Source organism: Pongo pygmaeus, chromosome 7, assembly GCF_028885625.2.
Source record: "Pongo pygmaeus isolate AG05252 chromosome 7, NHGRI_mPonPyg2-v2.0_pri, whole genome shotgun sequence".
Classification (NCBI taxonomy): Eukaryota; Metazoa; Chordata; class Mammalia; order Primates; family Hominidae; genus Pongo; species Pongo pygmaeus.
In genome coordinates this window covers 11144071-11162337 of record NC_072380.2, presented here as the reverse complement: position 1 = coordinate 11162337, position 18267 = coordinate 11144071, and the positions used below count along the sequence as shown (strand labels likewise).

The following is an 18267-nucleotide window of genomic DNA, read 5'->3' as shown; positions in this document are numbered from 1 at the left end:
AAGCAAAGAGTTAAAAGATGTGCAAATTAGTTCAGGCCAGATGAATTGCCCCTATAAGGCAAGGTTGGTATCTGCAGTGGTGAAATTGTGGCAGTGCCATCATAGTTCTCAGTAGTTAACTTTTTCTCTTTTTTTCTTACTCTTTTCTATAGGTGACATGAGAATTTTCCAGATTACAAAAAAGACATGGTTTGGCTATTTCTTAACAAAGTTAAACAGATACTTATGATATAACCCAGCAACCCCACTGCTAGATATTTACCCAAGAAAAATGAAGTTATTTGTCCATACAAAAATACTCTCTGTAAATGTTTCCAGTAGCTTTATTCATAATCACCCAAAGACATTTGGAAACAACCCAAATGTCTGGCAGCTGGTGATTGGATAAACAAATTGAGATACATCCATATAATGGAATATAACTTAGCAATAAGAAGGATCAAAGTACTGATATGTCCAACAACGTGGATGAACCTTAAAAGCATTTATACTAAGTAGAAGATGCTAGAATCAAAAGTTATATATTCTATGATTCCATTTACATGACATTCCGTAAAATAAAACTATAGGGACAGAAATCATATCCATGGTTATCATGGAGGGAGGGGGATTGGAGTAGGCGATTGATTTCAGAGGGGCCTGACTTTTTGGTGTGATAGAAATGTTTCCTGTCTTGAAGTGTAGTGGTCACACAGCTGTATAAGTTTTTCAAAACCCACAGAACCATCTGAAAAGGTGAATTCAACTATGTGTAAATTATACTTCAAAAAATGAATAAGAAAAGACACAAAAAATGAATAAGAAAAGAAAAGTTTAATAGTAGTCACCCCTTATCTGCAGTTTCACTTTTCAAGGTTTCAGTGACCTGTGGTCAACCGCCTCTCAAAATATTAAGTGGAAAATTCTTGAAATAAACAATTTATAAGTTTTAAATGGCGTGCTGCTCTGAGTATGGTGATGAAATCTCACACAGACCTGCTGTACTCTGCCCAGGGCGTGAACCCTCCCTTTGTCCATGGATCCATGCTGTCTACACTCTCTGCCCGTTAGGCACTTAGTAGCCATCTCAGTGATCAGATCAGCGTCCTGCTATTGCAGCGCTTGTGTGCAAGTAATCCTTATTTTACCTCATAGTGACCCAGAAGCACAAGAGTAGTGATGTTGGCATATTGTTCCAATTGTTCTGTTTTATTAGAGATTATTCTTAATCTCTTACTATGCCTAGTTTATAAATTAAACTTTATAATGGGTATGTATTATCGGAAAAAACATATATAGGGTAGGTACTGTCCACAGTTTTAGGCATCCCACTTACATAACGGGGGACCTTGGAATGTATCCCCTGTGAATAATGGGGGCTACTGTACATCTACCATATATTACAAAACACCGCCTGTGGAGACTGGGGCTGTACTCTGTAACAGTGATATTTTTGTAGTGAAATATATGACAGCTGTGCTGTGTAGCTGTGTACACTAAATGGGTCAAGTTTTGCTGCCATCTGAGTTTTTACAGCTTTTTGGGTTTCAGATTTGCAAACAAGGGAGTGTGAATTGATGGCTATAGAAAAAGGACCACTGATACAGAACAAAATGTAAAAACTATTGCCAAGTTGTTTTGGATCAAATAGGGAATTTACTTTTCCTGATTTAAATCACTTTTTATGCAGCAGACACTGTGATGGTGAAAAAAACACATAACACACACACACACACAAACAAAAAACAAATATCCCACTTCCCCCAGCCCCTAGCTGCCATTAACACAGATAGTTGATGGCTTAAGTAATAATGGTTGTCCTGAGCTCCCAGACTGAACACATAGCATCATAACCTGCCATGCTTAGAGAGTTCCCTCCCTCCTTCCTTCTTCCTTTCCTCCTTTTTTATTTTCTTTTTAATATATCAAAAAGTTCTTTCATGTGTACTGTGGTCACAAAGGTTGTTTTCTTTTAAAGTACCGGCACACTTTGCAGAAGGTCTCACTGGTTAACAGCTTCTAGAGGAACACCTCTTTTACCTTTTAATATCCAATTTAAAGAATGTATGTATTTGATAATACCATCTTTTTTTTGGCCGATGTGTATTTATTGACACACATATTGATGGCTACAATTGACAACACATCAGAAACAAGTACAAATGATTGGAAACCCTGCTAAGTGTCAGGAAATGGGATGTGTATCTTAGATGTTACTCAGACTAAGAGAGGTCATATTACTGCCTCCTGCATAAAGCTTTTACAAAGCTTTTATTATATGAGTGTTATATTGTGTTTTTGAAATGTTTTAGGACATTGGTTGAGGTTTTTGTGTTGACATTTAATATATTACAATTTTTAAGACATGAAAATAATATATAAATTTTATGACATAAAATTATGACATAAAAATTTTAATATAGGATAATAGAGTTGTATTTGGGGCATTTTACCTTTTGGATTTTTTTTTTTTTTTTTTTTGAACAGGAGTCTTGCTCTGTTGCCCAGGCTGGAGTGCAGTGGTGCTATCTCAGCTCACTGCAACCTCTGCCTCCCAGGTTTAAGAAATTCTCTGCCTCAGCCTCCCGAATAGATGGGATTACAGGTGCATGCCACCACACCCAGCTAATTTTTTTGTATTTTTAGTAGAGATGAGGTTTCACCATCTTGACCAGGCTGGTATTGAACTCCTGACCTCGTGATCCACCCTTCTCGGCCTCCAAAGTGCTGGGATTACAGGTGTGAGCCACCGCACCCGGCCTGGAATTTTTTTTCACAGGTGCTATGCAGGGTTCGGGGGGTTCATTTCCATTTTCCTAAAGAATTGGAAAGCTTCTCAAATAATAACTTCTTAGTTTATCTCTAGTTCCATACTTTGATGAGCTTTTTTTCTTTTAAAAAAATGTTGTAACAAGTCTATAAAGATTAGAATTATTGAAAAAGTAACTTTCTTTTGAAAGAGATGGTTTTTATGTTTTACCTTCCAGTTAAAACATTACCAAAAGTTTAGAATTGTTAACCAAGTAGATAGTACAGTTTGGGTAAAATTGTTTAACTGCTTACTCTACAATTTTCAGGTACTACTTTTTATAACAATTTAGTGGAGTGTTTTTTCTCAAATAACTTCGTTTTGTTTTAAGTCTGTTTAAAGCAACCTTAAAACCATCTTAGAAAAACTTCTTACCAATACTAAGAATCAAATACAGGATGGAAGTTTAAGAGTTGAAACTTTAGAAATTGTTTAACCCGTTCATTTTCCAGATGACAATAAAATGAAGGCTCTCTGAAGCATGAAGTGCTTTACCCCAAGTAAACCAGTGGCAGAGCTAGAACTCATTCTAGATCTGTTATTCAGGCCAGCATTTTTTTTTTCACACGTTTCATGGTAATGAAGTAGTTGTTTGGTGTTCAGTAAGAAAAAAAAGCTTATGTTTTGGTAGTGATAATTTTAAGAGTAAAGAATATGGAAAATGGTTATTAGGGTAAAAGGTAACTTCTTATATGCTCATTAAAAACACTGCAAAGTTTCATGGTCCAATAAAAGTTTCAGCTCTTCTGGCGAATGGTCTCTCTGCAATGTTCAGTATAGAGGTACTAGCTAGTTACCTGTGCCTACCAAATACCTGAAATATGGCTGATGTGACTGATGAACAGAATTTGTATTTTTATATAATTTAAATGTAAGTGATGAGGGGAGTGGCTAAAATACTGGACAATGTAGAGATTATGTTGGTACTAAGCAGAGTTGATGTTAGCTAGTTTAAAAGGTCAAGATTCCAGGAGACAAGGAAAGGGTCTCTACCAGGAAAATACTCTGTTGAAACTTAGAATTTAAGGACCACAAACAACTATGTTTAGAATGGATGTTCAGTGTTTAGACTGGCCATGATTCTAGACTTAATTGGTGGTATGGACTTGGAAGCCAGTATCATAATGAGTAGAAATATTTGATAGGATTAAAAAGTACGAAGAAGGCATTGAGAGCTGTGATAACTTTGTAATTTACCCCCAGTTGTTCTGAATATATTTTTGAAAGATCCTGGAGCAAAATAATACAGGTGTGTTTGGGGCCCATGTTTAAATATAGCAGAATATCAGTCTGTCTGAGTATTGCTTTGAGAGGAAGACCTAACTCTAATTCTTGAGATTAGATTACTTCCTGGTGCTTTAGCTCAATTCCCTCCACAGCCACATAGCTGGTTTTTAATTTTCAAATCTACTAGTGAAAACATGATGGAATATATCACCTAAATTAATATTTTATTCTTCATATAGGTTGTCAGTTTAGCTACAAGAATCAATTCATCTCTTAATTTGCTGGTACCTTGATGAGAAAACATCTATATCAGTGTTATCAATTCATGGTACTACTTAGCACTCTGGAATATAAGAGTCCCCACATTAACCTGATAATCGAGATTCTTGACTGAAGTCTTTACATACTTCTTCCCTTGAGATGCCTGATAAGTTCAGAAATTAAGGTATGCTATGGGAAATGCAAAATGGATTGATCATTGGAGTAGACCTACCTCAGTGAATTTTCTTTATTCCTGAAATTCCCTTGGCCTAATAGCCTTTGCTTGCAAGCTCATCTGTAAATTTAAATGCTTTAAAGTAGTTTTGATGGAAATTTTTGGCTTGTTATATTGATGTGATTAACCTATTTAAAGCTAATAATTGTCATTGTTTTTTAAGTTCTTTGATTGTTATTGCTATTTGTTACTCTCTCCTTTTGCTTACATGGCTTTTTCCAGAGCTCAGATTTGTTAGTTTGTGCTCACATTTTAGCCTAGTGCAGGGCCTGACAGATAATGGATAATACTTAGTGAAACCTAAGACAGACAGTCTGTTTAACTACCTTGACACCAGTTTCAGATGATCCCTTAGGAGAGTGGTTCTGAAATTGGGGGTGAGGTGACACGGAGAAAGGGTGACTTTCAAATGACATTCCTCTACTTTTATATAATGCAAAGTGTTACTGATAGGTTTGGATACCATGCATAATGGTTGAAAGAGAAAAGTCAGAATTTTTTTTTGTTTTGAGATAGAGTTTCTGTCTTGTTGCCCAGGCTGGAGTGCAATGGCACGATCTCAGCTCACTGTAACCTCTGCCTCCTGGGTTCAAGAGATTCTCCTGCCTCAGCCTGCTGAGTAGCTGGAATTACAGCGTTCACCACCATGCCCGGCTAATTTTTTGTATTTTTAGTAGAGATGGGGTTTCACCATGTTGGCCAGGCTGGTCTCGAACTCCTGACCTCAGGTGATCCACCCGCCTTGGCCTCCCAGTGTGTTGGGATTACAGGTGTGAGCCATCGTGCCTGGCCCAGAATTCTTTTTTAGCCTCTCATTGCTTTAAGAATTTGTGGTTCCATGGTCATAGTCTTTCCATGCTATTCCATCTCAACAAAACCAAATGACTTATTTTTGCAAAACTAAGACTACCTTCATCCTGTCAGTTTCTGAAGGGGCAAAAGCACTTAAAATGTTAAAATTGAGATAAGTCAGTAATCATGACCTCTCCTTATTGATTTAAGTTTTCTTCATTTTTACTCAAAAAGTAATTTTGCCTTTACACTAAGTGAAAGAGAAGCGATTTCTGACTACTCCAGAGAAATAAAAAGAGTTTTATTTTTCAGCTTCATTTTAATAACATAGCTCTTTAACACATAAGCCTCATATTTCTCTCTCTGTGTGTGTGTGTGTGTGTGTATGTGTGTCTGTGTGTGTGTGTATCTTTGCTTCTTTCATATCATTACTATTTTACCAGTAAAAACAATTTAGACTTTGGAAAGTAAACTTTTGGCTTACTTTTAAAAATTCCATTTACTTTTATTCTAATAGAAAATGTATTAAGCCATCTATTTTCTTCATTCCTGGCTGCTATTATCTTGACTATAATTGCCTAGTTTCCTTTCTGGCTGATCTATTACTAGTCTTTATCTGGATGTTATTAAAGAATATAAATGCTCCATAGAGCACCATAGTCTCAGCCAGAATATTTTCAGATTCTCAGCTAAGATGAAACAGAATTGGTGCTTTGGCTGTTAAGTAAGTAGCTCAGATTTGTTATCAGAGTGTGAGGGGCTCTAAATTCATTATGTTAGCTGTTCCTGCGAGCTAGCATTTGAAAAATCGCTTCAGCTGTTTATGGATTGTGGTCCTTGGGCACCAGATAGTGGATGCTAGAATGTATTGCAGAAAAGCTGATTAAAGTACTAGGATCTCTAGCAGGAAGAGTAGAAAGTCATTTGTAATACCTGTGTCTGACTCTGTTGGATGCACTTATATATTTTCTTTTGAAAGCTTTGGTTTATTATCAGCTTATCCGGGAAGGAATAACATTTTTGCAAAATGTGCCTTTTGGTGAAAACATCAATAGACAATGCTTGATGAGAAGTTCATGTAGGGAGAGACTGATTTGAACTTTGAGGTTCCCAAATACTTTGCAGTTTTATTACCACTCTCATTGGAGTCATGTTTCACTATGACTTAAATTTCAATAGTAGCTACTTTTAAGTTCACAGTTTTAATGTGTTTTTACTATCAGGGAATTTATACTTTAAAATGTAGACTGTCAGAATTTACTTTTTTTTTTTTTTTTGGCCCACCTTCCTCTCCAACAAAAGTTTGCTGAAGTACAGTATGGAAGTATTTTATGTAATCACAAAACTTGCAGCTTTTTAAGTATAATTTGCACTCCCCTTGTTAAAATATTGCAGTATTTTCTCATTACTTTCAAAGTAAAGTTCGAACTTCTTAGCTTAGAGAGACATTCATGATGTTTCCATTTCTTCTCTGTCTCGTCCTTACCCATTCCCCTGTAAGTGTCCTTTGCTTCAGATACACAGAGCTACTTACAAGCATTCCCCTTCTCCTTTCTGTCACTGTGGTAGCTTCCTTCTCCCTGACCCTGCTTCACCTGAGGATTACTCAAGTTTCCCTCTTCAAGGAAGGCTTCCTTGACCCCCAACTACCCTTCCAATCATTAATCCCATTTAGACTGGCTGGTAAGCTCTCTAGCATTTCATACGCTTTCTTTACACTCTACTGTAATCATTTATTTATTTGTCTGTCTGCTTTAATAGAATAATATTCCTTGAGGTCAGAGATGATAGTGTCTTTCGCTTTAAAATCTGGCATACAGGCCTATTGAACAAATGTGACTCTACGAAATGAATAAATTTTATAGATACATTGCGTAGTTTGATTTACTTTGATCCTGGTTCTGTAGACATTTGGGGGCATGGGTTATGCCATTTTCCTCACAAGGAGCTTTTAAAGTTGACTCTCTAACTTCCATATTGCTACCTAAAATGTTTAACAAAGGTAGGTCTTGGGCTTTGGGAAGGCGGGAACTTAAATAGATGGAGGATATAATGAAATGACCTTTACTCTGTCAGTTGGCTAAAAAGTCTGAAATACAATTTATGGGAAATTAGAAAGACCAACTCTGACCATGAAATCGTATATTCTAGCTTATATTCTTAAACTTATAACTTTATTGGTATACAAAGTTCTTTTAAGAGAAAATAGGTATTTAACAACTTTTTACTTTGAAAATACCTGGTTATAGTTTTCAGATTTTAACCTAATTTTAATCCAGGAGGCAAGACAAAATTAAAGCTAAAGAATATTTGCTAATAATGGGTTATAGCATTTAAGTATGTATTTGGTAGCCTTGAGGTGTCTTTGTAATATTTGCGTCAATATTCTGCATTCTTAGCAAAACAAAATGCGAAGTCCATATTTACACATAAGATTTTTTAAAAGTTACTTAATATTATTTCATAATAGAATAATATTTTCATTTAGTCTAACGTTTTATTATATGAGCACTTAGTATTTGCTTTCATATAATTATTTGTTAAGATACTTTGTATAATTATTTCTTTAGTGATGTAGCAAACTAAGTCAGTGCATTATAGCTGAATCATAGTCCTGGCTGTTCTTTTTATTTACTGAAGGAACAAACACTGTATTATTAACATTCCTTGTCCTTCAATTGAGCTTGCAAAAGAAATTTGTTTGTTAGATCTTGAATACCCTAAGAAATTTATTATGGATGGTTTTTAATTATATTTCTATTTTCATCATTTGATATATTTTTAAAATCCATTGTGATAAAATAGAATGGGGAAAAATTACCCATGTCGCAGTAGTTAGATATCTGCTCATTCTCAAAGACCCCAACCCCCTTTTAAAAAATATTTTTAAGATTTATTATATGTTAAAATTGGTATTGAATTAATATGAAGTATTAAGATTACAGCATATTAGAATATTATTGCCATTTAAGAATGTATTCACTGTTTTGGTTTTTGGAGCGCTGCCTCCAAGAGGTTCATGGCATTTGGTACGTAGTTCACGTATTTCTAGTCTACAGACCTTCCCTATCGAGTCAAAGCCTTCGTGGTTCTGATATTTGCATTTTCTACTGCTATAAAGCTCAACAATAGTAATTAATGTTTTTTTTTTTTAACTTTCCATGTCATTACCAATAAAACTTCAGTTTTTAGAAGACTAGTAATTTGTACCTTTAAAGAGCCACATTATTTTGCTTTTGTCTCAGAATGTATTATGCTTCACAAGTATACTGTGACAGCCTGAATAGAAAAGGGGGGAGGGGACATTGTCTTCAGCTGGCATGCTGTTATCAGAGGGAATGTGTTTCTGGACACGAGATTTAGCATTCATTGGTTGTCTGAAGAAAGCTATTTCATCTGAGGATTGGACAAGAAGCTGCGTCAATTTGCTGCCCGTCTCCAAGGCACTGGTGATGCTGCCTTCACAAGCTGGCTAACGTCACGGCTCCATCACCCAGCGGGGTGTGGACTCTCTTTTTCTGTTCTTCTCTATTTAATTCTCTATTTGCTGCCTACTGCATTTCTTAATCTGTCTTCTGCCAAATGCTAACAGCATGATATTTTGCAATCATCTAGGTGAATACAAGAAAGACGAACTCCTAGAAGCTGCTAGGTAAGTGATTCCATTCATTTTAAGTGTGTATAATGCATTAAGGAAGAGAAGGAGGAGGGCAGGTGGAGGACTATAAAAAATATAACGTTATTGTCTTGCTTGGATTTTATGCAATTATGCAGATACTAAATCTTTATATACTTTATATCATTATTGTGTATAATAAAATCTTTTCATGTGGTGATGCTTATAAGGTTAATTTTATTTGGAACATTTCTTAAGGAACCTGCAAACCCTAGTTGCCCAGCTTTTCCAATGATATTCTTGGAGTATTTAAATACCTATATCTTCATTTTCTTCTGAAGATTTTTCTAGCAAAGCTTGAATGAAGAGCAAAAAGTAAATGTTAAAATCCTCATCTATTTTTTTTTTGTTGTTCTTGGTCGTTTATAATTGAATTGATTAGCTCTTTACAGCATTTTGTATGTATTTTTTAACTCAACGTTTTAGTCCATTTATCAGAATAAAGTTTGTAATTAAGAAGATGACTTTGTAGATAAATACAACAAAAATGTAGAAAGCTACATTATTTAAGATATACCACTATAGGGTAATTAACAGGAATTAATTAGAAATATATTAATTGAATATTGCAAAAGAGATTTATTGTGATCCATGTAAAAGAAATCAAAGCAAACCCATATTTTACTCTCGTGTGAAAAAATTATGCATAAATATTCATAAGAAGCTTTGTAATTTTAGAGGAATTGACTTACTACCTTTTTATAGGAGTGGTAATGAAGAAAAACTAATGGCTTTACTGACTCCTCTAAATGTGAATTGCCATGCAAGTGATGGGCGAAAGGTAAGTTATTTTGAATACAATCCTCTTTAATTGCAATGCTTCAAAATTTTGTGAATGTGGCATATATATATATAAGCACGTATACCTACATGGCTTTATTTTAACTGGCATCTTTTCACTGTAAATGAAATGCTGCTATATCTGTTATTGGCAGTTGTGACACATTTCATAGAACTGGTGAAGCATGGATCTTAAGTAAACCTTTTCTCTTAAATGTCAGACACTGCAAGTTATTTGTTACATGAAACTGCAGTTTTGTTGGTGATTAAAATTACAGCATATGCTCTTTTCTGGGTATGATAATGGAAACTGGAAATATGTGTGTCCTATTTACCCATCTTTGTTAAGACATTTGTGTTTTTGATTTCTTATTTGGCAGAAGAAGATTTGTTTGCTAGATACCAACACTTTTTCCATTAAAGCTGAGAAATTGCTGTTAATGATTTTTTTACATCTATGTGACAGCTCTGCTCTTTTATTATTATTTGTACTGGCTAAGTTTTAGTTGTGGAATATTGAAAGAAAATACATTAAAACAGAGAGGAATATTCTATATTAATATGCAGTTGCCATAAATGTAAGGTAATTTATAAAATATACAGCTGGCAGCTTCATTATCTACTTTGTATTCTTGCTGAAGATAGATTGAAATGTAATCCTTTATGGCCTTTGGTAATTGCAGAGTTTTGTAGTGATTTACCTAATAGACATTGAAAACCAATGCACTCTATACCATAAAGTTGGTTTTTTTAAATGAGAGTTAATTTTTTAATGTTAACTAAAAACCTAAAACATTTTTAAAGACACATTACAAAAATTGAGGAAAATTATATGTCTGATATTTAAGAATGAATTCTTTTGAAATTATTTACAGTGAAAATGTTATGGCAAATATCAGGATGGATGGTACCCCTTAGAAATAATAAACTATTTTGCTTTTAAAAAATTACTTTTCTGTGAGTGATAATTTTGCAGATCAGATTTTTGCAAGCTTCCCCACTTTTTATCTATTTTAATGAAATCCAAAAATAGTGGCAAGGAATTGAGTCCCTCGGAATATAATTTACGTTCATTTGTTTTTGTAGATAGCTCATGTATCGTTACATGGCCCAGTGAGTATTTTGTTTCTCTGGGTAATTTGGGGAGAGACTTCTACTTTCATAGAAGGTTAGATTACACATATCAAGCTATAAACTAGCAAAGATTTACTCAGCACTATTATTTACTCTTGGGAAGTGTTTTTAAATGGTAACTGTTCATTTTTCCTTTAGTTTTGAAGTTGCTTTAGGGAATTTCACACTCTTGTGTGCACTTGAAACTCCAGATTTTATTTGGATCCTCCAAGTAGATAAAGTGATTTCTATCACGGTGTAGAAAAGGGCCTTCTTATCTGTGGTTAAATGCAGCTGTTTTTTAAACAGAGCTTGTTTCGCCTGGCCTACGTCAGTTTTCTATAACCGTTTTAATACTACAGAACTTATGTGAGATGACTACAGCCGGAGTCGATTTCTGTCACGGCCTCGTTCTCCCTTCCTTACCCTTCTACTTTGACAGCCACATTCCTAGTGCAATAAATCATCATAATTAAGGAACATGATCCCTGATGTTTAACAAATTCTCTCTTCTCTCTGCTTTATCTCCTACACAAATGTATAGAACTCATTTATTTTTCCTTTTCCTTAAAGGAGAATATACTTCCTTCAACTAGAACCAATGTATTCCTCATCCAAATTCTTGTGGCTCCTTTTCTATATTACTCTGTGGCATTTAGAGTTCCTTAAAGTTCATAAATATCTTTTTCTTTTACTCCTCTATTAGCTCTTCTTGTATTTTGCACCAGGACCAAGGCTGGCACTTTGCATATAGCAGAAGCTTAGAATACAACTCTGTTGTTCCTTGATAAACATAATTTTATCCTTTGAGTGAGAAAATCATCTACCCTTTGCCATTTAGAAAATTAAATCAGAAGTATGTGAATGCGGTATTTTATGTTTTTTGTTATTATTACTAATATTATTCTATTAATTTATTTTGGGGTACTGTTAACATGAGGGAGAACTGTATATTTTATAAGGTATAGAACATTTTTAAGAACATACCTCAAGCATTATTATTGTACCAAAAGATTCCTAAAATATAAATAATGCAATAATGTTCCAAAATGTACTCATACTTTTTTAGATTATCAGGTTTTTTTCAAATTAAATTAGATAGAAAAAGAAAATTAAACTTAAGCATTTTTTAGGTTTTAGTGCTATGCATATAAGAAATAATTAACAATTGCTCATCTGTGTGGTTTGAATTGAATAATTCCTATTTGGACATTATTCTCATTTACGGCACAGAGTAATTCTTATTAAATGTACCAGTTGCAATAAAGCCACAAGGTGTTAAATGTTCTGGGTGCTAATGGAGGTTGGGACAAGATCCATTAGTTATGTCAGTTTGTTTTATTTTCTTCCTGTTGTTATCAAGAAAACAGGTAGGCAAATCTAGCTGCTAAAATTACAAGTATCTGTCTTAGTAGATATGTAGTCCTTTTTTAGAACATTTGCATGTGTTTATTTAGAATTAGAAAGTCAGATTGTATATTAATGAGATGATAAAGGTACTTTTTCATATATAGTAAATCAGGCATATAAAGTTTATTTCCTGAATTTCATTTTAGAACACAGCGTAGAACCAAATACTTTTTTGGAAGTTTCCTAAATTACTGTATTATTGCTTAACTGAGCCCTTTTCTTAGTTTTTACTACAGTTCCTGGTTTGTAAATTTAAAAAGCCCATGAAAATGTTAATTTTGAAATGTTTTTGGAAATGTCTCTTATACAGTGGTTAGTAGGTGGGGAATTTGCCTAGAGATATGTGGGGGTTTGAGACTTTAGGTTTTTTTTTAATGTAATATGTGGGATTATACAATGAGAGTGTAAATTTTAAGTACTCTTAATTCTATACTGTGACTTATGATTATCTAATTAGGTAATATGTGAGAAGTTAATATTTTATTTCCCAAAGACAATTGTTTTCCTAACCTTTAGAATTCTGAAAATTATAAAACATCAATAAGGTTTTATACAGTTTATATTGTTATTATGCTTTTATTTTACACATAAATCAAAATTGGCTCTTGGCTACACTAGAAATTTTATTGGCTTTTTTTTCTCTAAAAGCAGAATTTTTTTTTGTTCTAAAATGCTACCTTTTGTTGTTGCTCTAAAATGATACTTTTATACAATTATATACATGTTATAATGATGACCACTTTTAGAAACATAGGGACATAGATATTATTTAGTCATCTACCTTCTGCCCAGTATGATTAGTCATAACAGTCCACAATTCATTATTGCCATTAGGTGAACCAGAACCTTAAAATAGGTTGTTCCCTTTCTAGAATTCTTTATTCCTATATTTTCAAACTTGGATTTTTTGACCTTTAATCTCCCTTTACAGTGTTTTATATCAGTATCAGATGTTTTATTAGCTGTTATCCACATGTTCTGGCCTTGTTTGATGTCTAAATTTAAGGGGATAATATTCTCTTGTTTTCCAGTGTTAATTTTTGTAAGGATACCTTTTATAATAAATGAAAATAAATATTTGAATAAAATTAGTCCAACAGTCAACTCTTTGGAGAGTTCTTTGTGATTCCTCTCTGTGTTATTCTCCTTTTCTAGCTGTCTTTATCCCCTTCCAAAATAAATGTCCAAAATTATCCATTCCTCATCTTAACAGGCAAGAGGTAGGGGTTAGGGACTACTGCACATATTCCCAAATAGAAATAATATGTATCTTTGAATATATCTACTCTGCATACTGTTGCTATTATTATATGTCACCAAACAATTGAAAGTAACTAATATTTGATAGGTGCTTTTAAAATAACATCTCCTATGTAATTTTGAGTATTTCAGGTTTCCCTCTGCTCCTTTCATTCATTCATTCCACCACACTTAATACCTACCATGTGTATGTAGGTCACTGTGCTTAGTGTCATGGGAGATAACCATATGGTTGATGGTACTGGTTAACAGGGAGCTCAAACATTGGTAGAATGATTAAGACATTATGGGGAGGGATAGCTTTAGGAGATATACCTAATGCTAAATGACGAGTTAATGGGTGCAGCACACCAGCATGCCACATGTATACATATGTAACTAACCTGCACATTGTGCACATGTACCCTAAAACATATACCCTATAAAAGTATAATAATAATAAAATAAAATTTAAAAAAAGACATTATGGAAGACGTTGAAGCTAATGCATTAAAATGATACAATATTCCTTTTGCTGTGATACAGTTACAAAGTGCTGATTTAAGGTGACAATGTTTTTTCCTGGCCCTTTTAGTTTTAAGGCTTTAGTATTTAGTCTACCCTTCTGTAAGAAACCACAAATTTAGATGAACAGGTAATTGGAGGAACATGATTTTAATTCAGAAAACTTAAGGATTTAAGTGTCAACTTTCTGTAAATATTTGCTTCCAAATAGTTAATAATGAAGATGACTGGAAACAGAGAAAAGTAAAGTGTTTGAAAACTACTTTCAAAAGGAAATCAATCAGAAATAAAGTAGAATTTAGTGAATTTAGTGCTGTACCTTGAAGACACCATAGAAAAACTGTGATAGGGCAAATAGACTGTAAGGTCAGAGGGATTGGGTTCTATTCTGCTTTCCAAGTGTGTGTCTATGGCTCTAGAGTTTTTAGTTTACTCACTCTCAAATGGAAATAACCATACACATTCCACGAGGCATTTGAGAGGATTAAGTGAAATAATGTGGTCAGTATACCTAGTACAGTTTGTAGCACACAGTAACCTTTAGAAAATTAGATTCCTACTCCTTTGATAATTTTTTTTTGAAACTTTCAAATGTATCTAGAATGGACACTTACATACTTTTAAGTACTCCAGTGTTCCCTTCTCTCCCCTTAAATGTCCTTATTATCCAAGCTCTGTCCCACCTGGCTTTGGATAAAATAACCTATAGATTGCCTGGTAATCTATAGAGCATATAATTGAATTAATTCAGTTGGAGCTTGGCCTTCCCCTCTCTTCACCCAGTGTCACATTTAATAAATAAATTTGTCTAAATTAGCGGCTTATAAATTCAGAAATACATTCTTGAGATATATGCCCATTTTTAAACACATGTTGATTAAAAATTAATATCTGGCTGAAAATAATGCCATATATGGAATTCCATAAACCCCATCCAGTGAAGAACAAGAAAGATGTAGGATTAGTGTAATTCTTTGTATCTACATTTAAGTTTTAGGGTTGTAGAGTTTCTCATTATTCTTGATCAGTACCCCTGTCTCTCAGTATAACTTTTTTCCAAATACTGTGTTTGGCCAGGATTTTAACAATCTTTATGTGGTAGGTTGTTATTTGGAGATGCCTCAATAAACCGTCCCTTTTATTATTCATGCCCTTGTCTAGCCCCCTGCCACACTGACTCTGGGCTTAGCCTGGGACTGCTTTGAATAAAATAAGGTGCAAGTGACACTCTGTCCTTTTCAGGACAAGCCCCTGAGTTGGCCTGGCAGCTGCTAGTTTCTTTTTTTGTAATTCTTCTTGGAACCCAGCTGCCATGTCATGAGGCAGCCCAAGCAGCCATGTGACGAGGTCCACATGAAGAACTGAGGCCCCTAGCCAACAGACCCACCTGAGTTCGTACGGAAGCTTCTTAATGATTCTAACTATCCACACGTCCCAGACAATTTAACCCCATCTGAGTTCCCGATCCATCCTTAGGGTGACATCAGCCATCCTAGCACCGTAGCTCATACCACATAGAGCTGAAGACCTGCCCAGGTAATTCACTGCTGTTGGGGTGGTTTGTTATGTAGTAATAGATAACTGAAATACCTGACTAAAGGAAAATATACCTGACTAAAAGGAAAATAACTCAATGCTTATTATCTATTGGGCAACAAAGATTCCATCTTTTTTTCAGCTTTATTACTGAAAATGATTCTTTCATAGTTACTTGGAAGAATAAGTGAGGATTTTAAAATATCTTCCCAAATATATTTATGTCTTTAGATATGTTCAGTTCTTTTGAATTTATGTCTTACAATTTAAGTATTTTCCCCCTTGGAATGCAAAAACGTAATTTTATGTGCATCTTTTGGGGTCGTGGTATTGTGGGAAAAAGCAGGAACTTGAAGCTAGAAGACCAGATTTTAAGTTTCAGCTGTTATTAGCCATGTGTTCATGGCAAGTTTTATCATATCTCTGAGTTCTCAATTTTTTTAGCCTAAGAAAATGAAGAATTTGGGCCATGTGAGCTCTAAAGTACCTTTCAACTCTAACATTTCACGATTATAATATATTTTGTTACTTATTTTTCAGCCGAGTTAGTAGCAATTACCCATAATGCAGAATTGAATTTCATAAGTGACTGTATCCTCACACTGGATAGAACACTCATGGTATCTGCAATGAAGTTTATGTAGAGCCCTTTTCCCCTTTAAGAAAGAAAGTGTTAGCATTACCTGGGGGTACATATCTGGCTCTCTATGGCCTATAGTGACCTTTATCATCCTCCATTCTTGCCAAATCTTGGTAGATAAAAGGTCATACCAGTTTTAAATTTCCAACTTTTATGGATCCTAGCTGAGATGCTACTTGGGATTACAAGAAGGTCAAAATGCAGTAAGTTTGCATTGGGGAACTCTTCAAATACTTTAGGTTTAATTATATATCTAATCAAATCACTTCTTCGGAGTACGTCTTGCTGAGCAATGCATATCTTACTGTAGTGCCAAAATCCCTTAGAGCAAGTTTTCTTGCCTACTTATGTTGGGATATATTGTATAAAATCTTTATGCTTATGTATATTCATTTTTTACCAATAAGGACTTGAAAATGTCTTTTTTATTTTTCATTAGGGAATTGCTTCTACTAAAACGATCTCTATTTTGTCAAGCATGACATTTCTACTGGTGAGGGTAATTAGTACCAATGCCAACTGCGCTGTTTTCTCTGTTGGAGAAATGAATTTTTAGTAGAAGGGGACCGACCACAGTGCTAAAAAGCAGCAAAATGATAAAACTTAGTTGTCCATTTACCTCCATTTAGCCACTCTCCTAGCTTTGAATTGTCCTGCCTTCATATCCAGAAGCGCAAGTTTCCTGCTGTTTTCCACTTTAGACTGCTCAAGGGACCGGAAGGGAGTTGGTACTAAATCCTTTGGCCGTGAGTGTGAGTCATTATTAAAAATTTAGAAGCCAAATTACAAATATGACACTTCAGCATCTGTTTTTAAAATTGTTAGAATCGAAGTTTAAAGTGTTCTTTCTGCCTTTACAAGTAAACTGAACTTTATGTTAGTAGAGTGGATTACAACTACAGCAGTAGCTGGAAAAACACCCATGTCACAGAGTGGCAAAGGAAAAAGCAGGAAGAAACACACAAGATAGCTTTTGTGGTATTGCCAGTGTCCCAGTTCTCCAACTGAGTGGGTGCTGGATGGTGTTTTAATATATGCTTTATAACTTACATGTTTCTATGGATTAAATATTACATGATAAAGATATTTTAAAATATCTCTGTAATGATTATGATTTGAGTACCCTTTGGATTGAACAGACTGTTCAGTTAACATCATTTGATAGTAGAGTATTCTACAAAAAGTTATTTAAGTAAAAGACTATATTGTGTAAAAAAAGGCTTGTTTAGGTGCAAACAGAAGTCTGATTTCAGGAAATTCTTCCAGCCTGATGAGAAATGGCAAAAAGAAAGTGATGAGTTAATTATGGATTTAAGAATTCTGAAATTATCTGTAACTTTGAATTGGCATTATTAAAACAATTGTTTGGCCACAATATAAAACCAATGTAAACTATTACTTAATTCATTGTATACCATTTCTAGTGTCTTAGTCAGCTAGGATTGCCATACCATTGACAGGGTAGCTTAAACAACAGAAATTTATTTCTCACAGTTCTAGAGGCTGAAAAGTCCAAGGTTTAGGTTCCAGCATGGTCAGATGATCAGTTTCTGGTGAGCAAGTTTTTTTTTCTTTTCTTTTCTTTTTTTCTTTTGAGACAGAGTCTTGCACTGTTGCCCAGGCTGGAGTGCAGTGGCGCAATCTCAGCTCACTGCAAGCTCCGCCTCCCAGGTTCTAGCGATTCTCCTGCCTCAGCCTCCTGAGTAGCTGAGATTACAGGTGCCCGCCACCACACCCAGCTAATTTTTTGTATTTTTAGTAGAGTTGGGGTTTCACTATGTTGGTCAAGGTGGTCTGGAAGTCCTGACCTCAGGTTATCCACCCACCTCGGCCTCCCAAAGTACTGGGATTACAGGCGTGAGCCACTGCTCCCAGCCCAGCAAGTTTTTTCATGTCTGTACTTAGAAGAGCACTAATCTCATCATGAGGTTCCCACCCTTATGACCTCATCCAAACCATATTACCTGACAAAGACCCTGTCTCCAAATGCTATCATATTGGGGGTTGGGGCTTCATCATAAATTTTAGGGGAATACTAAGCATTC

General features: G+C 34.7%; 1 protein-coding gene across 3 annotated transcripts in view; it reads left to right on the top strand.

The window, feature by feature from the left end:
- The window catches only part of TNKS (tankyrase), a 234000-nt gene that overhangs the window by 122658 nt on the left and 93075 nt on the right, over positions 1-18267 (top strand). For all 3 annotated transcript variants that reach the window (XM_063668510.1, XM_054497579.2, XM_054497580.2), the window contains exons 4-5: positions 8919-8955; positions 9685-9760. In XM_063668510.1, coding sequence (XP_063524580.1) covers positions 8919-8955; positions 9685-9760 — 113 coding nt within the window. The remainder of the gene's footprint in view (positions 1-8918; positions 8956-9684; positions 9761-18267) is intronic.